Source organism: Syzygium oleosum, unplaced genomic scaffold (assembly GCF_021117445.2).
Source record: "Syzygium oleosum isolate NSW1041296 unplaced genomic scaffold, Sole_v2.1 Sole_v2.03, whole genome shotgun sequence".
Lineage (NCBI taxonomy): Eukaryota > Viridiplantae > Streptophyta > Magnoliopsida > Myrtales > Myrtaceae > Syzygium > Syzygium oleosum.
The window spans coordinates 9,090,077-9,113,882 of NW_026607487.1; the positions used below are offsets into that span (position 1 = coordinate 9,090,077).

A 23,806-nucleotide genomic window follows, 5' to 3' on the forward strand; every position below is an offset into this window, starting at 1 on the left:
AATTGGAGGTTTTTTAGGGTATTAGGCCGTTAGATATATGAGGGAAATGGTTAATAAATGCTCGATTTATATAGTAATTAGAGGGTAATCCGATCAATTAATTTAAGAAGCTGTATTTTGGTTGAAAAAAAAGAGCGCGGAAATAGTCTGACTTGTCATTTTCAATAGCTAATCCGAGTGATTAGCCCCGGAGTGATTAAACTTGAGCCCAAACGCAGAACACGTTTTGTGGGCTAAGCTCCACAGGCATGCTCTAGTGATGGCGAATTGGCCAGCCCGATTCATGCTTCGACCAAGTCCCGTCCTACTAAAGGACCGTGTCGTGCCGTGCCACATCGTGCCGGTGTCTCGCGTGCCCAATCGCGCCTTGGGCCAGGCCCGTTTGACGCGTCTCTTTTGCGAATTTTTACCAACGAAATGAGAAGGAAATTAAATCACACATTGTGAATGGAACTTGCTAGTCATGGCTCTTCTAAGGTCGTATGCATCGATAATCGCTTGCCTTATATAAGGACAAGCAGCAATGCCATTGAAAAGGAGACCAGTCAGGGACAAGCGCTTGCAAATGGGTGGAGCTGTTTCCACTCTTTTACTTTTTATATTATTTTACTTAAAACTAGAGACTATCCTTCGAATTAAGCTAAGCATGTATTGATGTTTAATTGCATAATTTTAGGCAATTGCGATTCACAAATTGATACTTTCTTATATCGGTTTATTTCAAAAATATTCCATAAGATAGAGTAAGCTATTCTTCTCAAAGTGGACCTCATAAGATGTGCATTTAGTTAGAAACTCAATTTATGATTTATTTTGTTCCGTTCTTCTTATCTAAAAACCACAGAGGCTATCGAGATAAATAAACATAATAAAAACGAGAAGAAAAATCGTAATTGAACCTTTTTATTATCTAAACACGAGGAAAGTCAGTAATACGGTTCATAATCCTGTAATTCAGGATGACTATGTACATGCAGAGAGAGAGTAAGTTTTTTTTTTTTGAGAAAATATGAGTTTGAAAATGAAGAATTGTAACTAGGTTTGACTCTTCATTGGGATCGCTTAAAACTTAGACAACAACATAAACGGACGATGTCTTAATATATCACATGATAACATCATACTGTGAACAAATCAATGGCCCTGAACTTTTTAATTTGTTCAATGTAGTTTCTAAGCTTTTGACATATGTTCAATTTAGTCTCATGTTCTGAACTTAAATTAATACAAGAACAATATTTAACATTTTCCTATGGTCCGGGGACTAAATCAAACATCTACAAAAGTCCAGGGATTACGTTGAAGAAATTAAAAATTCAGGGACTACATTGCATATCGGCTCAAAGTTCAGGGACCATTTGCATCATCATCCGCGATCTTAAAAAACGAAGCCAATTTAGTCAATTCACTAAAAAAAAAGGCTGTGTTTAAATTGAAAAGGTATTAACATACCCAAAAATCTAAAGAAAGCAAGTTGATTAATGTCGATATTTGAAATGCATATGGGCATCACCCCCAAATAAATTCCCCATTTCCAAAAAATCTAACTTAGGCAAGCGCATTGGATTTATATCCACATTTATTAGCCCATATTTTGGTAAGTTGGAAAAAAAAAAAAAAAAAGAAACCACATCCCAATAAAAAAAAACAGAGAAAATTTCTTTTAGGGGGGTCAGAAAAAGAAAAAAAAACATCATAAAATAGGAAAAACCCACAGAATTCCAACACGTGGCGCGCGAAAGCAGGACACACCTCCAACGTTCCATTCCCGTTTTGAACTTTCCCTCCCAAAAAGCCGAAAAGATTTGAATTGAATCCCGATCGCTTGCGTTTCGGAGGAATTTGTCTCCATTCGATTTCGATTTCGAGTTCGATTTCAATCCACAGTCAATTATTTGGCCACGCATCTCCCATTCCGATTCCGATTCAGCCCTCCCTCCTCCCTCCGCCGCCCGCCCGCCCGCCCGTGCCATGGAAGAGGCGGACTCCGACCCCGACCTCGGGTTCGGGTCCGGCTCCGGCTCCGGATCGGTCCCCCCGGCGCTCGTGTCCCTCGCCCCGTTCACGCCCGGGCCATCCCCCGCGGCGCGCCGGCTCTCGAGCCAGTTCGCCGAGCCGGGCCGCCCCGTCCCCGCGGCGCGCAGGCTGGCGTACGTCTCCCTCCAGGGGCGGCTCGTGAACGCGGAGGAGGCGACGTCGGCCCGGGCGATCGGCGGCGGAGGCTTCCTGGGCCGGGAGGAGGCGGCGGCCTGGGAGCTGTTCAGCCCCGTCCAGAGGGTGCTCCTCGTCGCCGTCATCGGCGTGGCCGTCGCGGAGTCGAGGAAGAATCGGCTGATTTCGCAGCTCAGAAGCTCTGTGGAACTTAGGGTATGTGATTTATTACGAAATTCATTGGAGATTATCATCCTGTTTGGGATTTCCTACGTTGTGGATTAAGCAAGCTCTGATTGATTACGGCAAAGCTCTAATTTTTAGGGCATTTCCAAGGGCCTTTCAGCAATCGCTATCTTCTCTTTTAACCTGCATAATGAATTCATCTTCTTTTCAGCTCGATGCGCTTTCTCTGAGTCTGTCATGTGAATTTGCTTGTTTTCACTTCGATGACTAATCTTTCAGGATCAGATTCTGTCGAGCATGCAGCAGAAGCTTGACAATTTGTGCCAGCAAGTCCATAATGTCAAGGACCGGGAGGGAAATGGGGCGGAAGCATCCGTTGCCAAGAACTTTGGGTTCCCGTTTGACGCAACCTTCGAATCGAACGGGATCGAATTTGTCGATTGCGGTTGTTGGTTATGTGATCAGCACCACAAACAGTTTGGTGGACTGATGGTAAGGGAAAAGTTGAGCTGCATTCTTTCTCTTTTTTTTATTTTTCAGGGTGCGTTTGGAGTTGGGTTTGGGAAGGTTTATCATCTAGCCTGGTGTTAAGTGTCGATTACAAGTAGCGCGACATGTAGCATTTTGTCCGATGAACTAATTGTTAGTCGTGAATGAATGGTCAGTCGTGCTCTTCCAGAATGACAAAACGGGCACCGTGGCATCTTGGTGTCGCGATGTGATATGATTTTAACAATCATAACTGTTGCTGAGGAAGCGGATTTCGTACAAAAGCTCAATTTTACCCTGGAGTCACATTTTTCAGTTCCATATTCACTTTAATTAGGCAGACTGCGCGCATGATGTTCCTGTGGTTTTCTTTTATGACTCTTTTCCTTTTTTGTGGTTCGGGCCATAGAGTAATTCTATTATGAGAGTTTCCAATGGGAGTGATATCCAACAGTCAAAGACGACCTTCACAGAAGAAGCAGAACCAGAGGAACGACGCATGTCTGACTTGTCGGATTGGGCGTCAAGTGTGACATCTTCAGCTGAAATTCAGGTGGTGAACATACATACAGTTTCTTTTCTTTGGTTTTAGTCTCTAATGCTTTTATATTGTAACTGCTTTTTGGGTTAGATTCTTGTTAATTATAGTCTGTGTAATCATAGCAATTTTAGTTTATTTCTTAGTTTGATTTGAAAGCTTCGTCCCATGCAAGCTGCAGATGGAGTTTTCTGAAATATGCTTTAGTTGTCATACAATTCTCATCCTCCTTAATTTATTAAGGATTTCCTAGCATGATCAATTCAAAGCGGTGGATTAAAACATATTTAAATTTGTGCATTTTCAGCATCCTTTCAGGCAGAAGTAATACAAATATGATCCGTTTGATCTACTGTCTCCCTAGCCTTCTAGGCGTGGCAATGGAACGGCCAACTTTTATGACAATGAATCTAATGTGGGTTTTCTTACAGACAAATGCTATGGCTATAGAACAAGACGTATACAATCTGAAGAGAGAGTGTGAAGAAAAGGACGCAACAATAAAGGAGCTCACTGGCTTTCTGCAATCATGTGATGCTGCTGGCTCCAAGGCAAGTTCTCTTCTTAACTTACCGCTTCTGTCTTTTCTCTTAAAGTTCCTTCTTATGATTATTAAGATTTTTCATGATACCAGAGGATTGCAGAACTTGAAGACGTTATACGCAGGAAGAATGTGATAATTACAAAGCTCAGGAAGGACATGGTAATTCTCGACCAAAAGGTGAGATACTGGTGCTTAAATTCTGTGTTATTTCTTGGGAATACTAGGCAAGAAAATAAGGATATGCTGCTGGAACATTTACATTCTATTTCAATGTCTTTTTGTTAAGAGATGAGAATAAGGAATCAACTGACTACTCCTTCCACTGAGCCTTTTCTTCACTGCATGAATGAGATCTTATGTTGAAAGTTTTAGGTCTCCACAACTAAATAACAAATGAACCGATACACATGTCACAGCTCAATGTTAGATAGGAATTGATTCCGGACAGTGAACAACTGAAATTACTCTTTTGCAAAAGCCGAAGAAGTCTGACATAGAAATTAATATTCAGGCGTTACTGAGGTGCGTTGTATTTGAATTACCTCAATTCTGTCATATGCAGGTTGTTCAACTCACAAGATTGCGAAGACCCTCTTCGCAAATAGATACCAATACAAGCACCAGACAAATCCCTGTTATGGCAGATAATCTCCTTTATGACATGGACAGTTCAACTAGCCCTTCCTCTTCTGATTCGGATAGCTCTCCTAAAACCAGACCGCAAGCGACCATTGTCAAACAGCAGGTGACACCAGCAGAAAAATGTGGAGATGCTTTGAGGAAAAACGATAATTCGGTAGCGGAAAAGACCTCAAGTTTCTCGATGAAATCAGTTGTTGGTCGAACCAGGTCTAGATCAGTAAGTCCTCTTAAGGAGATTACGACAAATGATAAATCAAGTAAGATCTCTTCGGAGCGGCAAAGGCAGCTGTCGTCGGCTGGAGGAGATTCCAAGAGGAATAGGAAGCAAACTAATACTGGATCGAAGGATGCGATCACTAGGAAGCGATGGTCTTAGTGAAAGTTTTAAAACTTGGACCAATTTGTTTTTTTAGTGCTGGTAAAAACCAGTTGAATAATCTAGTTAAGCGTCTTGCTGAACCGGTCGACATTATGAATTATTCAAAGCAAGAGATATCTCTCTATCTGCAAATTCTAAATGGCAAGTTGTGAACCAGTTACAATCTCTGCAATCTCTAAAGGCTTTCTCTTGCAAATTTTGTAATACTGCCTCAGGGAAGGATCACCAGATGCGGCTTACATCAGATTTGTCGCGGACGACACTGTAGTATGAACATCTAGGGTGGATGGATAAGTCATTCTCCACAGTACATGCGTTGATCGAATCATATATGCTTTCATGAGGCTGATCGAAGTCAGCAACATAAGAACAGAAATCAGAAGCCTTAGAATTTCGATTAAATGTTTGGTAAGTCATCTTTTGTTAAGTACTTCTTGGGGTGTTTAAATCTTACAGCATTAAATATGAACCACTAGAATCTTTCCAAATGTACAAATAAGTGCATTGGAAGTCCTAAAACTTATCACGAAAGTGCAATTGAGTCCTAAAACTTTTCACAAATATTGGATTCCTTTACTTTTTTTTCATTACTTAATATTTTGACGTTTTCTAAAAAACAAAATCCTCTTTTTTAATTCAAAACTGGAACAAATTCCATGGCCCAAATCTTGTTCGGCCTAAAGTGAGTGTAGTAAGGTCCCGTTTGGTTCAGCATTCGGCCTAGTATTGGCCAAATGCTAGCATTTGGAATGAGGAAAGCCCAAAGCTGGTCCGGACCAGCTTTGGGCTTTCAGCATTCCACAAATGCTGAACCCGAATTTTATGTCTCCAAACTACCCTCACTTATTTTGGCTTATTTCGGTTTTGCCTCTCTTGCTACTGTTCATGAGGTGGCCAGCGAGGGCGGTCGACACCGGATCGGGCCGGCGAGGTCGCGCGACCCAGGCGCCGGCCGCCTGGGTTGCCTGGCCTCGGGCGACTACCGCCGGCGGCAGATCTAGCTTGTCGGGGGTCACCCGACCTCGGACGACGGCAAATCTTCCTAAGTCACTATTCCACATCACGATAAGACCCACCAAAAAAATGGCGTCCACCGCTCCTCCGCCGATGATTCTTGGCGCTAATTCAATGATCCAGCCGGCGAGAACAGCTCGCGTTTCGCCGCCGTCCTCCGTCGGCGGATCGTTTGTCAACCGGGCGTCGATAGCCGGCGGCGGCGGGGCCGAGGCGAAGAAGAAGAGGGGGAGCCTGACGGTGGTTGCGGCGGTCGGAGACGTCTCGGCCGACGGCAATGTGTACCTAATCGCGGCCGCGGCCGCGGTGGCTCTGGTCGGAACCGCCTTCCCAATTCTCTTCTCCCGCAAGGACACGTCAGTATTCCGAATTCCGAAGATTTTAGCCTTTATGAAACACTCAAAACCTCTCGAAATGTATAAATATCGGATTCACTTGTTGTTTTTCTTTACTCGATCTTTTAACTTTTTTTGAAAACAAAATCTTCTTTTCAAATCAAAACCAGAACAAACTACACGACCCAAATCCTTTTCAGCCCAAAGTGAGTGTAGTGAACATAGAAAAAAAGATGCTCTCTCTCTCTCTCTCTCTCTCTCTCTCTTATGCATTTTCCAAAATCTTGCGGTATTCAATTTGAAACACTTGGAATCTCTTCAAATGCACATATATCGGATTCGTCTGCTGTTTTTCATTACTTGATCTTATGACATTTTCAAAAAAAAAAAAAAAAAAAATTCCTTTTCAATTCAAAACCGGAACAGATTACACGGCCCAAATCCTGTCCGGCCCAAAGAGTAAAACGCGGTAAAATAAATGCTCGCTCTCTCTCTTTAACGCATTTTTTTGTTAAGCACTTCTTTGGGAGTTTAAATCTTGCGGTACTCAATAAGAAAACACTCGGGATCTCTCCAACTATACAATATCGGATTCGCTTGCTGTTTTTCATTACTTGATCTTTTGACGTTTTCTGAAAACAGGATCTTCTTTTTAAATAAAAAACGGAACAAATTACATGCCCCAAATCCTGTCCGGCCTAAAGCAAGTGCAGTGAACACGGAGAAAAGCAAATGCTCTCTCTCTCTCTCTCTCTGTATGAGGCATGCTTCATTAAGTACTTTTTCTTTTGGGGCTTAAATCTTTCAGTTTTCAATTTGAAGCACTCGGAATCTCTCCGAATATACAAATATCCAATTGGCTTGCTGATTTTTTTTATTAGGAATAAGTCTACTAAAAGTCCTAAAACTTTTAATTTCCGGTGATATCGTAACGACCCAGTCCGATGAGGGCGGGGAGTGGTCGCCGGGGCCAGAGGGCCTAGACAAGGAGCGGCTCCTGGTAGGCTTTTAAAATGGCGAAGGGGGCAAGAATGAACCGAACTGTGCACCGAACAGGAGGAGAGAGATCTTGAGATATATATATGTGAAAACTAGAATTAACTCACGGAGGCGCCTTTTGACGTAACGGCAAGCTTTGCTTTGAACTCCAAAGTTAAGCAAACTCAGGCTAGAGTACTATCAGGATGAGTGACCTTCTGGGAAAGTAACTGCTTGTACGCCAAAGGACAAAACCGTGAGGCTCGATATGGGACGAGCCAAAGCGGACAATACCTCGAGTGAGTTAAATCCAAGGTGTCACAATATGGTATCAGAGCGGGATCCCCTCTAGTAGTATAGTATCAGAGCGGGATCCCCTCTAGTAGGTGTATGGTTCGAGGACGAACTATGCGGAAGCTGGTGGGTCTGTAATGACTCGGTCCGACGAGGGCAGAGAGTCGTCACTGGGGCCAGAGGGCCTAGACAAGGAGCGGCTCCTGATAGGTTTCTAAGATGGTGAAGGGGGCAGGAATGAACCGTTCTGTGCACCGAACATGGGGAAAAAGATCATGAGATATATATGTGAAAACTGAAATTAACTCACGGAGGCGCCTTTTGATGTAACGGCAAACTTTGCTTTGGAACTCCAAAGTTAAGCGAGCCCAGGCTAGAGCACAACCAGGATGGGTCACCTTCTGGAAAAGTGCCTGCTTATACGCCAAAGGACAAAATCATGAGGTTCAGTATGGGATAGACCAAAGCAGACAATACCTCGAGTGAGTTAAATCCAGAGTGTCATAGATATCGAGATGGATCTTGGCCATTGATGAGTAAGGGGGCGTTTGGCAATTTGCCAAATAGTGATAATTTCTATTCTTTTGTTCCCAGAATCAGTTTGGGAACAGAAATCCGTTTGTTAAAATTTTTGTGCCCGGGCGTAAATTTGCAAAAAATTGTTCCTAGAATCAATTTTGGAAGAGAATCAAGAAGCAAAAAAAGAACAGCTTCTTGATTCTGGAACAATTTTTCCATTTATGATTCTTCTTGGTTTTCTTCTTCCTTTTTTATTTGTTCTTCATCTTCTTCCCGGCCCGCCCCCGGTGGCCGACCACCGGCGACTAGGGGTGTCAATGGGTCGGGTTGGGTAGGGCTTTGATGATACCCAACCCGACCCGAACCCTATAGGGTCATGCTTGACCCGCCCCGCCCCGCCCCGACCCGAGACCCTTTTTGGCATATAAACCAAGAGAAGGGTCGGGTCGGGTCGGTCCGGATCCGGTTTCATGGATTGTGGGTTGGGTCAATATTTTGGAATAAATCAATAAGATAAAAAAAATAATAAAAAAATCAACATGAAAGCGACATTTCTCTTTTAGGAGCTTGGAATCATCTGGACTTCCGTCTGTGCCTCCTCCTTCTTCTTCCCCTCCTCGTTCTCTCTCTTCGATGAATTTCTCCATTGAAGACGACTTCTACAAGACAGCGCAAGTGAAGAAGGAGAAAGCTCCCGCCTTTCGTTGTTCCCTTTCCATGGAATAGCAACAGTCGCGATTGCTTGCGTTTCGCGCTTCGCTACGGACATAAGCAGCCCGGTGGTGGTGTGACTTGTGAGGGAGTCAACCAAGCTCTCGAGCGTCGTCCCCAAACTTCCCGAAGGTTCTCGCTGGCTAGGGTTTCTGTGTTCTTCGTCCAATCGATGTTTCCCTGCTCTCGAGTTCCTCCTCGTCGGCTGGTGGAATCGGCGAAAGGATTGGCGCAATTGGAGCCAGGTTCCACTTCCCGAAGCGGCGGCCATGCGAAGTGGAGCTGAGGTTCGGGGAGTGGGAAGAAGGGCGGAGCAAGCGAGCGTGGGGGGTGGGGGCTCGACATGGTAATTGGGTTCTGAGGATGCCGAGCTTTGTTCCAGGGAATTCCATGTGAATCTCTCCCTCCTTCATGTGAATCTCTCCATCCTTCGGTTTAATGATGGGTAAGCTAGTTGGATGAATCAGAGGAAGAGAACTACTTTTGGCCCTAATGGTGTCAAAAAGCCAATGCGGGCCAGGCCCGACCCTACCCTAACTTGACAATACCCACACCTAAAAATAGTACCCCAAGCAGACTAAGGCTCGATCTAAAAATACCCGAAATTTTAGAATAGGGTCGGGATGGGCCGGGTCGGGCCGGGCCGGCCCGGGCTTTTTTGACACCCCTACCGGCGACCGGCCAGGGCCGGCGAGGGTAGCCTTCGCCGCCCCTAGCGAGGCCAGGCGAGTCTCGACCTCTTTGTCATATGGCTAGGCCGACCTCGCCGTTGCGACCGGCGAGGGCCGTGACACCCTCGCCGGCCCTGGCCTGTGGCTGGTTGTCGGCGCCGGCAACTGGCCATGGCCAAGGAAAAAAAAGAAAGATATATTAAAAAATTCAAAATATTATTAATAAAAAGAAATTTTGTGTAGTTATCAAACGCATTTATGTTCTTTTTCTATTCTAAGAATAGAAATTTTGGGCAGTTACTAAACGCTTTCAAATGCTTAGAAATTATTTTCGGGCACAGAATCAAAAAGAATCATTTATGAGCAGAATCAGTTCCCGGGCACAGAATTGTTGTCATGCGCACTCTAAGAGTTAAAAACTCACTTGTGTATTTGGGTGAGCTACTATGTGGTATCTACGCATAATGAAATAATAGGCCATCAACCTGCATTTGAGTGAATAATGTTATGCAATGTTGTTAATAATTTTTATCAACATATCATGATAGGGAAGACAATGTATTTACTTATGCAATTATCATACATTGTTATTTTGTACTTATTTTGAACTCACGTTATTTGTTGGTACTTGGTTGAGTAATAAGATGATGTTGTACATTAGATTTTAAGATTTTATTTACTGGGTTTCGACTCATTCCTTTATTTTTCATATATAGAGGATGGATCCTCACTACTTTTTGGAGCTAGTATTTTGATTGTGAATATCAAGATAAGCTTGTACCTGAATCGTCGGGAAAATTACAAAAAAAGTCATAAACCTTTTGCAATTGTGCCAATTCAGCTCTAAACCTTTTTTTTTTGGCCAATTCAGTCCTAAACCTTTTGCAATTGTGCCAATTTAGTCCATCCGGCCACTTTTGGCCGGCCGGCGCTGACGTGGACGCCGGCCGGCTGACGTGGCAATTTTTAATAATTTTTTTAATTATTTTTCAAATTTTTTTTTCTCTTTTTTTTTTCGCCTATCTTCTTCCCCGGTCGCCGGTCCGGCGACCGGCGAGGTCCAGCTCGCCGGCCATGGGCGAGGCTGGCCCTCGCCGGCACTGGCTAGGGCCAACCTCGCCGTCGCTGGGCGAGGTCGACCTCGCCATGGCCAGGGCGAGGTGGACCTCGCCGGATCGGACGAGGCCTCGCCGTCGTCGGGCGAGGCCTCGCGTCGCCGGGTGAGGCCTCGCGCGCGCCGGCGAGTCGACCTCGCCATGACCGGGCGAGGCCTCGCCGGCGACGGCGAGGCCGCCCGGATCTGGCGAGACCTCGCCGTCGCCGGGCGAGGTCGAGCTCGCCGGGCCATGGCGACGGCGAGGTCTCGCTAGATCTGGACGGCCTCGCCGTCGCCGGGCGAGGCCTCGCCCAGATCTGGTGAGGTCGACCTCGCCCATGGCCGGCGAGCCGGACCTCGCCGGCCTCAACCTCTCGCAGGTCGCCGGACTGGCGACCGAGGAAAAAGATAGGCGAAAAAAAATTCGAAAAATAATAAAAAAATTATTAAAAATTGCCACGTCATCCGACCGGCGTCCACGTCAGCGCCGACCGGCCAAAAGTGGTTGGATAGATTGAATTGGCATAATTGCAAAAGGTTTAGGACTGAATTGGCAAAAAAAAAAGGTTTAGAATTAAATTGGCACAATTGCAAAAGGTTTAGGACTTTTTTGGTAATTTTCCCCTGAATCGTCAATAGTTCTATTGTACTGGTTGTCGTGGGGTTGCTAGAGTGGGTTCCCATCGATTAGGGGTGAGCAAGATAGAACGCCCAAACCGGGACCGGACCGACCAGTTTGGTCCGGTTCTTGAGAATATTGGTCTGGTTCCCGGTTCCTAAAAGTAGAACCGGCTTCCGGGCAGTCCGGTTCTCCGTTCTAAGGTAGGAACCGGACCGACTGGACCGGACCGGACCGATAAATATATATTTTTCTAATTTTTTCATATATATATATTTATTTACTTTTTAAATATATATTTAAATAACAAAAGAAGCAGTTGATAGTTCATTTTTATTCGATTCCAATGGGACCAACCCAAAAATGCTTTCATATATTGGTCCCGAAAATGCTTCCCGGTTCCCTCTTGCCTTTACCAATTGGTCCCATTGGAACCGGACCAACGGTCCGGTCTGGTCCACGGTCCCAAGATTAGCCGGTCCGATCCCCGGTCCTAGAAACTAGGAACCGATCCTCCCAGTCAGGTTCCCGGTTCTTGGGTTGGACCGGACCGGACCAGGAACCGCTCACCCCTACCATCGATTTGTCGCTTGGTACTTCAACATCGGCGGTAAATTAGTTGAACTAGTAAGGGGCTTCGAAGTTCCTGTTGTTTTCGACGGCGATGCATGTCGATGGGCAAGGCTTTCGAAAATCAATAGTAAGGATTGGACCAGATTGTGCAATGAAAGTGGAGACGTGTTTTTGTGTAAAAGGTTTTGATGTATATTCATCGAGGTCGAATTATTTGTACAATTAAGGATAAATTAGTTATCTATCGGAGAATTGAAGCGAAGTTAAATTATATACTCATTTGAGATTCAAATTTTATGGAAATTCGGGTCGTGGCATAATTAATTAAGAAAAGCCACATTGGAATAAACATTTAACTATAAATGACGCGTAGAACTTTCGGTTACAATTTGTCACACGAGGTACTTATGATCCTTCTTTCTTGATATGGCACTAAAATTATTCGGTGAAAAGTTTTGGCACAAAGTGAGCGCCGTCACTTGTAGTATCGTTTTCCCTTATTTAAATTATACTAAAAATAAGATAACTTAAAAAATAAACAAAAAAAATATCAGAGGAAAAAAAACTAGACGGATTTCTCTCTCTCTCTTTTAAACGTAAATAAAATCCCCGAGTAACATCAGCATTTTCCGTTAGCCAAGTTGAACGGACTTAACAAAAGGATTTTATTGCATCAATTTGACAAGGTCTAGGACTTAATCGCACTTTTTAAAACTTTGAGGAGCCGATTGCGTTTTCATGACAAGTCCGGGGACTTATGGTGTAATTATCCCTTCACATTAATTGACCTTTGGGCATTTTTGGAAAATAGAATCCTCCTTGACAAATCAAAAACCGGAACAGACAGCACAGCCCAGATCCTGTCCGGCCCAAAAGCGACTCCCATCACGCGGGAAAACATACCGTCGTCTTCTCTCCCAGAGCTCACTTGCATCCTGTCCAAACTGCAAATTCCTTCCTCCTCGGTCACCACCATGGACAAGTTCCTCGTCCCCGCAGAATCTCCGCTCCGCGCTCCTGCGAAGGCCGTGAAAAGGTATCGCCTTTCCGCTTCCCCAGTTCGTTGCATTTCCTTGATTTCGATTCTGATCGACCGGAAACCTGGCGTCGTTTCTGTGTTCTTTTTTTTTTTTTTTTTTTGGTCTGTTGATGAAATGGTCTCGATGGTTGAAGGCACGTATGGAAGAGGAGCGCTGTTGAATTGAACGGTAGGTTCGAGCGGAAGTACCGCCACCATCTGTCCGGCCTGCTGATGCCGTCGTATTCTCAGGTGAATTCATTTGATCTTCCACCGCCGCTACCGCCCTGTTCCATGTGTTGCTTGTTGTTGCTTGTTGCTGCTCGCCGGATTTCAGGTTTTTCCTTTCCTCTGATTGTTGAACTCGTGTGGAAGGTCAGGTCGGGGCGTTTCCGCATCGGTATGAGGTTGAAGGATCTCCATGTGCGACTAACTATGTATGGATTTCTCCATCTTGCTTTTTATGCGAATATCGTCGTGTCTTCTTCGGCTTACGTAATCGCGCGGCTTTTTTGGGCAGCTGAGTCAGCTTGAGCACACCTCATTTATGTTTGCCCGGTAGAGTCATCGAGAGCTCTCCTTTTTCCTTTTGTTTATCTGCTTTTCGCCGATATTTTTGTTTTTAATCCTTACCTTATATGCATACGACGACGGCGGATTCTTGGAGGGTACCTGAAGCTAAAATGGATGGTAAAAGTGTGGGAGGGGGTTGAGACTAAATAAACTCCCCAGGTATTAGGAATCCGGGAGGGGCCGGCGAATAATATTGACTGTGGGTTTTGCAATGTCTTCATAAGAAAGAGCTAAACAAACTCTTGACAGAGGTTAATAGGACTGTCTGCACCTTATCACCACTGGCAAAAAACGGAGACTCCTATATTTATATTCTCCTGAGGATTTTCATGGCTAGATATCGTGTGTCTGTTGGTCGATGGTCCACTCGGTGTTGGACTGAAACAACTTACTTAACTTTGGTTGAAAAGCTTAATGCCCATTCCTCTGAAGTGAGTACTTTTACTTACGTGGATATCATGAAATATAGGATGCAGAATTTAGTGGAGAACTACAATCTGGTGCACAAAAATCAGTATTTTGTTTGACCATTGGACAGCAAGAGATTTTGCAGAAAATTATTGCATATAGAATATATGAGTTATCTGTAATGGAGCTACAACACCTCTACATGCCATACGATGGAGTTGTCATAAGGATTTATTACTTGACTTGGTTGCCAGATGTCTAGGCGTTTTATCTTGATCGTTGCTTCCCTTTTTCTCGCCTTTTCCTTTTGAAAGGGGGTTTGGGGGTGCTTGGCTATCGGTACAAGCACCTTCCTTACTAAATTGCCTTCTATATTGGTCATTTTATATCAGTAAGTACTTGATATACGCGTCTTTTTATTAGGCCTCCTTCTACTCCGTTTGATACTCCTTAATGTGAACTTTAATATATGCCTGATAAAGTTTCGTATGTTGGTAGAATATCATCTCGTATTGCCAAAGATGATTGAAAGAAATATGCCAAAGAATAATAGTATCTCTCATGCACACGTGTCTCTTTGCATAGCATATTTAAGCATGAGCAACATGAGCCACTCAATTAAGTGTGTTTATAATGCATTCTTATATTTGCTTCTTTCTTCCTAAGCTCATGTGAAGAGTAGTGATTGATTTCATCAGATCAAGATGCCCAAAAGTTAACTGGTTTTTGTTCCTTCGTAGGCAAGGCATCTCTTGTATGGACTTCGACAACAAGGTAAATAGTAGGACGAGCCTGAATTTCCAATTTACGACCTTTCTTATGAAGTTGGATTTTTTGGTGCTTTTACTATAAATAAAAGTATCATTAATTGGCTGAATCAGACTTTTTCCCTGCATTCTGCCTTGGCTGTGTGCCTGTGCTTGCGCATGCATGTATATTTGTCTAAAACACGGTCAACCTTAAACTGAACATATATGGGAAGCAAATAATTTAGCAGGCAATACTAGCATGCTTGTGTTGGGATATTGTAATAGGCCATTTTCCCTGAACATGTAGGAGTCTCTCTCTCTCCCTCTCCCTCTCCCTCTGGCGCACATATCTACTGGCATGCATGAGCATGACAGCTGCAGGTGTTAGTACCTTGCGGAGGCTTATTAGCACTCACTCTGATAATATAAATATTGAAGATTCTTCATGAAATTATACTTGTTTGGTTCTCATTTGTGCTCGTGTCCTCACCTCTGTGTTCATTTTCGCAGGGTTACTACTTGGCATCTGTAACAAAATCAGGCTGCTTAACAATTCATGATTTTGAAAACCTTTACTGTCAGAGTAATCAACCACGTAAGTTTTATTGTAGAAGCTTTACTACTTGTTGCTTTCATTAATTTGACATAATTAATGCTTTTTAAGGTTCAGGGCAGTTGCTTGTTAGGGAAATGTAATTAACTTCTTTTCCAACTAATATCGAAACCGCAGGAAGGTGACATACTCAAGTATTATCATGACATGGAAATCACGTCATTTTGCAAAAGCGCAGTTGTACAAGAAATTTATCCTGTTTGAGTGGTTCATATTTCTTTCTACAGACCGACCTTACTTAGCTGTCTGCCTCTGCTCCCTGGCTTATATCTTGGTTTTCCACCGAGATAAGAACCAGTAGATGTTCTTTGCATGCGTAATGCAATACCATTGCACATGACTGTCTTTAACTTTCTGATATCACCATCTTTCACTAGCAAATTGAAAATTGTAGTACGATTGAGCTATAACATGTTTAGTGTCATTGTTGCCGTGCCTTGTAAGCTATTTTCTGGGAAGATGCTGCTTCTTGAATCCATTTAGATTCATGTGTGCTACTCCATTTTTCTTTTGTGTCATGATACTGTTGAGTTTATCTTTAGTTGACATTCCCAGAGTGTGCATGCTTTGTTAGGTTCGAAGGAGGTTGAACCCAAACACGTGATGCATCGTTCCTCACCAGATCAACTTGATGTTGTTCGTTGGAATGTTGCTTGCCAAAATGAGGTTTGGAGCTCATATACTCTGCGGGCCGCTTTTTGCATTATCTGTTGTGGCTTGGAATGTTGCCTCTGGATGCCAACATTCATAGATTGAGACTAAACATGACTTTTCTATTGCATTGCATATGCTGGCACAGGTCGGGCCAGAAAGCTGATTAATGTGCTCCCTACATTTTGTCTGTCTATGTTATCTTCCTGCCTTCACAATACGAAAATTTGTGATGGATACAAAGAGCTTTCTTATGAGCTGCTACATTGCGGATGTATTTCTTAAGATATTTTTTTTGGACATGAGTATGGATTACATCTTAATCTCAACATTTTATGAACCGGTTGATTAATGTCCGTTTAACTTCATGTCTGTATGTGTATTATATTCCTGCCTTTGCAATATGCAATCTGTGATGGTGCAGATGTCCGTTAGAATTTCATGGTATTGCTTTTTGTGATAGGCTTCTGATCTTGTATCTTTGAATTGTAATGTCATGCACCTCTTCACTGCAATGCTAATTCTGTTTTGTGTGGTTCCTTCTGTTTCCTCCTGAGTCTCTATGGCGCTTTTATGGGAAACTTTGCACTGGTGCAGGTTGTTTGTTCATCTCTGAAGAGTAATGTAATATCTGTGTTCGATGTTGGCTGTCTTTCCTCCGAGCCAGTTGGAGTAAGTTTTTGTTTGTTATACATTTAAAGTTCCAGTGAACAATAACTAATGGTAGATCTGGTGATGGCTTGTGTTTTCTATACATAAATACATGAGAGCGTGGTGTATAGAGCTCCCATGTTTGAGGGGGCGAATAACAAAGAGGCAGAGGCAGAGGCAGTATTCTTAATATCAATAAATCAGCTCTCTCTAGCACAGAAGCCTCGGGAGCTTAAAAATGCATCCTATTTCTACATATTAAGTAAATGGAATCTAAAACAAACTGCTGTCTTATCCTTAATATCTTCTATAGCTTTTACTTACAGGCTGAATCCTGGAGGAAAACTGAGTTCTTCATTTCCACAAGTAAATTTTGTTAATCCCGTGCAGATGTTAAGAACAAGGCAGTCTGTCAGCGTTCGCGGGTCCCGTGTACCGAGAGGTTTCTCTGACATTACTTTCACCTCTACAGATGCCTTAACGTAAGTTGTTTAAGTGAAATAAAAAGGACTCTAATATTCATATCATATTGTGGAGTTGACTGACCAAAAGAAATTGCATGATGATGAGCGATATTTATTTCTGGCCGCTCTTATTTCTCTTGTTGCTATTACGGGAACTGATACTTCTCTAGAATTCTTTGTTGAATTGCATATTTATTAGATGTTAGAAGCGAAGATAGTTTTGCATGGAGTGTGCTTGAGAGCCTTCAATTTCGAACTATATGAGCAGCAATAACATCGTTTACAGCACGTATTATTTGGAGGACTTTCCGGACATGCCTATCCTTTTACTTCATATATTATGGTAGCTTTATATCTTGGCAAGGCTGGGAGGAACACCTTTAACTAGATTCCCGTTCTCTTTTTTCTGTTAGTCAATTCTTTTGTGAGTGGTGCAAGTTGGCCTCCTTAACTGGCACTTGCTTTGGAAATTTTTAAAGAGTTGACGTACATTCCTTTCTGCATTCACAGATATAGCGAGAGTAGTGTAGCAAGCAATGATAAATCGTCTTCTGGAAATGCACGTGTTATTCCTTTACATCTTTTGTAGTAAAAAGCTTTGTCTGATAAACGCAATTATAGCATCTTTAGGATGTCCTGTTATCAGAGATTCTTGGAGGTACATTTAACTTAATAGACTTGCTGCTAGAATGGTCTGCCCTATGCTAATGTACTTAACTATCCGTGGTTTAGGCTTGGTTTTTGCATGCACTCATTAGTTCACTTCTCTTTGGTTTACATCTTGCAGTTCTGTTCTTTTCCATTAACACCCTATTCCTGATTGCCTTTTTCAATAGGCTAATTGCTTCTGATACACATGGTAGCATAAATTTATGGGATAGGAGAGCAAGTGTCTTTCCATATCTGGAGCTTACTACTGGTTCGCATGATTCTCTTAACAGTCTCCAATTAAACATTGAAAATCAGGTTATTACTAAGCCAATTCTGGAATTCCTTATTATTATGTGGATTGGTGCTTCGTTACAATGGACCTTTATCTTTTTGCAATAATTAAGTGCTTTTTCCATAGAACTCGAGTTTACTTGTTAGGAGGTTTTCTAGTTTTGGAGGTTTTGGCTCTTAGTTTAATAGAAGAAACAAAAGGGCCACACTTTTTTTCATATCAGCATTCTTTAAATGGTCTATGTTGTTGAGAGCCCTATTATTGAATAATGATGTTGCCTGGATTGATTTAATTTCTTTGATCTTGTATACTGTACAATACGTACTCTGCAGTTTAGATAGACTAGTACTGGAAGTCTATTCTATGTTATTCTTGTTCAATTGGAACCCCGATGCATGTAATATTCTGGGGCAATATGGTAACTACTGTATAAAGTAGTGTCTCTGTGCAGACATCAGGGTTAGAATTTAGGTTACTGTCCAAGGTTTAATTTGATGAAGAAGGAAATCGTCTACCTATTCTTTAGAAGTTAACTGGGACAAAAGTAGCAGAGTATATCTCTTAATTATTTCTGATGCCTGGATGCTTGGCATGATTAAAGGACCACACCAATGTAAGTTATTGTCAGAATGCCTCCTTGCTGTGATTTTATTCAATGACTTAAGGCAGTCATCTACCTGTTTTTCTGCGGTTATACAAAAGTAATACAGTGTAATCTATCAACTTTTTAAATGCATAGATGCTGTCAAAACTTTGCATAATTTATGGACAAAAGTCAGATTCTAACAAACTCCACTACTTGAAGAAGCATTGAAGCATGCCTCAGAGACAATCGCGAGAATTTCTGTATGCATCTTTACAAGAAACAGCAGCTATGAGATTTTAGAAGTAGCAAGATTTTAATGTTATTTATGCCATTTACTTTTGTCATTTGTTTTCCCACCTTGTTTTTCCCTTCTGGCTGGGTCTTGATGTGCTATTTGTTCTTCAAAAGAAGGGGAAAAAATCTGTTCTTTGACAGGAAATAGTTCAACTTCAGAGAGAGCAGATAGCATCTGTTGCTCCCTTGTTAAGCAAATATTAAATGTCTGACCTTTAATGTTCTGTATGTGACTTCTACTGTCATGTATGAAATCACATTGTTTTCCTTACTGGCAGGGTTTTTTATATATCATTTGTTCTTGAAAAGAAGTGGCTTAACGAGTGCTTATAGTATACATTTAATAAACTTTTGCAGACCATCTTCGGGGCTGGTAAGAAAGGCATGATTTATGTGTGGGATATTCGTGGAGGACGGACAGCTGGTGGTTTTCGAAATCCTAGAGAGGTAAAATAGCTACTTTGCTGCTTGATGTGTTGTAGGAAAAAAGTTGGTGGTTGTTTTTGTAAGAAATACAGGCACCGGAGTTCCTTGAACTTATGGAAAATGTTAAATCAGGTTACTCAACTCTTCTTTTTTGTGCAATTGGGTTCTTAAATTATATACCCTTTTGCTTGAGTTGGTCCTTTCTTGAAAGAAATAATAGCTTGTTGATGTGGCGTTAAATTGCCATAGATGCCAACATGTCATTCCACGTGGCATCAAACGCGACATTAGAATTCTAAAAAATGTTACTCAATATCTTAGAAAATAAAAATCTGAAAAAATATAAAAACAGAGGAAGAAAGAAGGGTTCAATCGGCCAAAAGAAAATAGATGAAGGGAGGAAGAGCTACGGCAACGGTGGTAATGGCGGCGCCGCCCAAGCACCAGTTAGGGTTGGCAAACCTCGCTGGCTCAGGCGAACCCAGAGGGAAAAGGTTGTGACCCATTGCCCTTGTCATTAGTAAAGGCGGCACTGGTGAAGGTGGTTGATAAATTAATCTTCTTCTTGACCTCATTCATCAATTGAATTGATCTGAAGCTCTCACTGCACCACTTTAGAGGTTTGCCTGAGCCCAGCGAAGGACGCCGGCCGTCATTGGTGCTTGGGCAGCACGCCTTGCCACTGCTGCCGTAGCTCTCCCTCCCTTCTTCCTCTCTTTTCCTTTGGCTGACCAAACCCTTTTTCTTCCTTCGTTTTTCTATTTTTTCAGATTTTTATTTTCTAAAACCCTGAAAAACTTTCTTTAGATTTTTAATGCCAATAGGATGCCATGTGGGATGACACATCAGCATTTAAGGGCAATTAAACGCCACGTCAGTGCCTCTGTTTATTTTTGTAATGGAAGGGCCAATTCAAACAAAGAAGTATATAGTTTAAGGACCCAATTGCGCAAAATAAAGGGTTGAGGGATCTAATTGAATATTTTGCAATAGTTCAAGGACCTCCGGTGCCTTTATTCTGTTCTGTAATTGTTTTGTTCCTTTTCTCTGGCTCATTCTCTGACAATGTATTAATGGTGGATTTGTTATTGGGCTTGGGTGTCTTTTTGCCTTTTTCTTTTTTAATAATTTCAATTAAGTTAAAAGCTTAGGGGATCAAAACCCAAAATTTAAGTTCAGAAGAGAGAAATACCTTAATAATTAAGCGCGTGAGAGAATTACTTGAAATTGCTGTGGGGTCAACTAACCCCAACTGGATTCAACAGGGCGCCAACCTTGACTGTATGACATGTAGAAGGTGTAGGAAATAGAATCTTCACAGCTATAGCTGTCAACTGAATATTATCATGTAATGCAATATTTCCTATTCTTTCATATCCAGGTGCAAAATCCTCCTCATACGACTTTCAGGGTGGCTGCAATGCTGGACGAAATCGAGACTTTAAAGGTACATACACGTTGCAATATTCTCGTATGCAACATGTAATGTCAGTTCAAATCCTAATTGAAGTGTGTGGAATCAATCCAAACTCAACGTGTTGGCTGTCGAGCTTATGACCCATGCATTTAATTCACTGATATCCTATGGTGCTTGCTCATTCTGTTTAAGAACTTCTGCTCGACTGCGACTCAAAAAACAAAATTGTGGTCAACAATTGATCATTTGACTCTGCAGCATAAATATGAACCTCTTTCTCTTAGTCATAATAAATGAACTCGCATGTTCTTTTTTCAGGCACAATCAGACATTGTTGCCAGGGAAGTACACTCGATTGATCTTGATCCTTCTTGCCCATATCAATTGGCATTTCATCTTGATAATTGCTGGTAGGTTGGTGATACATGTATTTACTTTTCCTAGTGTTTTCTGCCTTCACTTGATTGACCGGTGTCTTGTTAGTTTGAGTATCTACGGATGCAAAAAGCACTCAGCTATATTTTGCGTTGCCTTTTTAATCGTAGGTATATACTGATCATCATGCTAGCTTGGTTAACAGATTGTTTGTAACTTCTTGTATCCCTGAGAAAGTACTCTGAAGTCTTAACTCCTCCAAATTGTATTGGTTTGCTAAAATGGTCTTTGTCAATTGGTATTTGGTGAACCAACATTCTCACATGGTTCTTGGTAGCTCCATTTGTTTGTACTGCACTTTTAGTCCATTATCTTAATAAAATCTCCGGGCAGTAGCATTTTAATTCCTTGACTGAAAATGATGTAAGTAGTGAAACTTTTCGTCTTTATCGGAAGAAATTTTGCGTATCAAGAATGGTGTGAGCACTTGCTTCAGTTATACATGTTTTACGATCAAAGATGAGGATCTGCATTGCGATCTCAGTTATTAGGTTAACTTATTTAAATTTTGATTTTTCACTTGATGCAGGTCTGGAGTTTTGGATCTCTACAATCTTCGTGTGACTCACATGCACTGCCCTCCCCCATCATGGCTGTGAGTAAACTTGAACGAATTTTAGCTTAGTGGATGGTGAATATATTAATTGTATTGTTAAAACTGTACTGTTTCCATTCCGCTTGATTTAGGATGGGTGCTGATATATCGAGCAATTTATTCTACTTGAGGAAACCGTCATGGCTTCCAACATATTCGGTAAGTTTTCTACTCCATTCCTATAGAGAATTTCTGACGTCAAATGTTTTTTAGTTCAATAACAGTGCATGTTTCATCACATTGTTGTCAGAAGAGTTTTCGCGAGGCTTTTATTTTTGCACTTCCTAAAGTAGTGCAATTATAACTTTCCCTCTAGTCCTTTTCCCTTCATGTCTGGCGATGGCGATAAGCAGTAGCGATATGAGTATGGGTGAGATTGCAAGAGTATAGCTCTGGCTGGAGATATTATGAGCCAAAACTTTAGGTTCAGAGTGAGCTGAAAAAAGCAAACATCAAACTGAATTGTTGTGCAACATAATACAAAATTGATGTGCAATGCACAAGACACCATAGCAAAAAGCAAAAGGGCCCATGAAGTTACATCTTTGGGGATGTAAGCCTGTAAGAATTATTAGAATGTCTTTTGGCTATAACATGACAGAGGAAATGCTATGTGATTAGATGGTCAACGAACTAGCATAGCTAGTTTCTTTGTCTTAACTTGGCACATGCATTCTTAATATGTCACATGATCTCACTTGAATATTTTGCATCGATGCAAATCAAATTCAGGAATCTTGGATTGTTGGAAAATTAATTGTATATCCCCATGAAAAGGCTTCTGTTTGTTTAACTGTTCTGCACTATGTTATGCAGATCTATGTGGTTCCATCAGTACCTGAAAATGGAATTCATCTTCTGGATTTCTTTCCAGATGTCAGTTCCCCCAGTCATGTGGACTACTTGTAAGGAATCTCTAGATAGCTTATTCTTTTTCCTGCATTAAATTCCTAGCACTAACTTTATTGTCTTAATTTCCAGTGAAGATATGCGTAAGTCTTCCAAAGTTAGTAGCCGAACTAGGCGAAATAGGTATATTCCTCTGTCTGAAGGTGTCACAGCATGCGCTGCTCATCCGGTCAATGGTACCATAATTGCTGGAACGGAGGTTTGGGACTGATCCATTTGTTATTGCCTTCACTAGTGACTAGCCATTCGTTTTACATCAACTCCAAATCTAGCTCCATTGGTTTTATTCATATCACCTTTGTCTGATTTGCTTTTTTACCAGTCCACTCTTTCGTTTTCCCTTGTCCGTTCTTGCTGCCCTTTCGTTTTGGAATCAAGCAGTGGGGAATGGCAGAGTTGCTTAAAATTGACTATTAAGTATTGCCTGTTGGGTATCATTATCTGTTGGGATGTCCTCAGTTTGAGGTTTACTGCTGCTTTTCTACACGCTTCGTAAGTTCCACTGATGTGTTTGATCCGTATGTGCTAGTATAGCGGTAGTCCTTATTAACCAGAGTACAAGGTAATGGGGAACATGATTACTAAAAGACTAGAAGCTATCAGACAATCAGAACGCGGGCTAGAATAATTTTCTGCAGAATTATTTACGCAGAAGACTTAGTTCACACTTTATTCGCTTGAATGTCTCCGTCGTCTTGCATTCTAGTTTCTGCAATAGAAATCTTACAGATGGTGAATGTCGAATTTCAGCTTGCTTCACTGCTGGTACTATCTCAAAAGCATGAGAGGCTCTCAGGTGAATGACGTTTGTTGAAGCCCCAAGGAAGATGGTGTTCTGCTGGAAATGAGCTCTATGATCCAGCGGTGGTGTTGATTTAACTGAACAAGTTCGCGGAACAAAATCTGCATTAAACTCTCGTTGTGACCCTCCAAAACAGAGAATCAAGTGGCTGCAGAAGGATCCGACTTTCCGGGGATGCTGGAGAAACAGAAGATACAGATAAGCGATGAGCATCGCAAAATAAGCATTACATAGTTACAACTGTAAATGTTAAGACTGTGGGAGTAGTTTCTTTATTGACCTTTGTGATAGCTCCTTTTATGTTCTTAGCCATACTGCGCAGTCAACTTGAGTGGTGTATTCAGGGTCATTGGAGATATTTATACTTTGAGGTTTCTTCTAATAATAAATGCAGGTTAGCCGAAAGGTTGCGAAACAACTAGAATCCGAGCAAATTTGAATCCAGCCGGAGACGATAGGCTGTATTTACAGCAAAACCTTTTAAGACTATTGGGGCAGCTAGAATCGTTTCACAGAGCATGTCTCTTATGATT

The 23,806-nt window shown here is 42.0% G+C and overlaps 2 protein-coding genes across 4 annotated transcripts; both read left to right on the top strand.

Annotated features, from left to right (window-relative positions):
* The first annotated feature begins 1,839 nt into the window (after positions 1–1,839).
* LOC115666089 (uncharacterized) lies at positions 1,840–5,094 on the top strand. Its single transcript, XM_030587878.2, has 6 exons — positions 1,840–2,367; positions 2,617–2,829; positions 3,236–3,379; positions 3,796–3,915; positions 3,999–4,085; positions 4,471–5,094. The coding sequence occupies exons 1-6, from the start codon at positions 1,972–1,974 to the stop codon at positions 4,924–4,926; spliced, it is 1,416 nt and encodes a 471-aa protein (XP_030443738.2). The 5' UTR covers positions 1,840–1,971; the 3' UTR covers positions 4,927–5,094.
* Positions 5,095–12,565: 7,471 nt separating this feature from the next.
* Positions 12,566–23,691, top strand: LOC115679095 (uncharacterized). Of its 3 annotated transcripts, XM_030602648.2 has the most exons (18): positions 12,566–12,775; positions 12,913–13,009; positions 13,138–13,194; positions 13,278–13,315; positions 14,479–14,512; positions 14,998–15,082; positions 15,675–15,766; positions 16,349–16,423; positions 16,793–16,884; positions 17,703–17,832; positions 19,047–19,136; positions 20,497–20,562; positions 20,851–20,942; positions 21,497–21,562; positions 21,655–21,721; positions 22,379–22,467; positions 22,544–22,670; positions 23,222–23,691. In XM_030602648.2, the coding sequence occupies exons 1-18, from the start codon at positions 12,714–12,716 to the stop codon at positions 23,273–23,275; spliced, it is 1,413 nt and encodes a 470-aa protein (XP_030458508.2). In that variant the 5' UTR covers positions 12,566–12,713; the 3' UTR covers positions 23,276–23,691. The 3 variants fall into 3 exon arrangements, with proteins under 3 accessions (XP_030458508.2, XP_056165321.1, XP_056165322.1); XM_056309346.1 differs by lacking the exon at positions 16,349–16,423; XM_056309347.1 differs by lacking the exons at positions 12,566–12,775; positions 12,913–13,009; positions 13,138–13,194; positions 13,278–13,315 and adding an exon at positions 13,343–13,761.
* The last annotated feature ends 115 nt before the right edge of the window (positions 23,692–23,806 follow it).

Bases quoted from the DNA above. Each gene is read 5' to 3' on its own strand.
- LOC115666089 (XM_030587878.2), top strand. From the start codon at position 1,972: ATGGAAGAGGCGGACTCCGACCCCGACCTCGGGTTCGGGTCCGGCTCC. The intron at 2,368-2,616 runs GTATGTGATTTA...CTAATCTTTCAG, and splicing joins GAAGCTCTGTGGAACTTAGG to GATCAGATTCTGTCGAGCAT. The intron at 3,916-3,998 runs GCAAGTTCTCTT...TCATGATACCAG, and splicing joins GTGATGCTGCTGGCTCCAAG to AGGATTGCAGAACTTGAAGA.
- LOC115679095 (XM_030602648.2), top strand. From the start codon at position 12,714: ATGGACAAGTTCCTCGTCCCCGCAGAATCTCCGCTCCGCGCTCCTGCG. The intron at 17,833-19,046 runs GTTATTACTAAG...AAACTTTTGCAG, and splicing joins AATTAAACATTGAAAATCAG to ACCATCTTCGGGGCTGGTAA. The intron at 22,671-23,221 runs GTTTGGGACTGA...GTCGAATTTCAG, and splicing joins CCATAATTGCTGGAACGGAG to CTTGCTTCACTGCTGGTACT.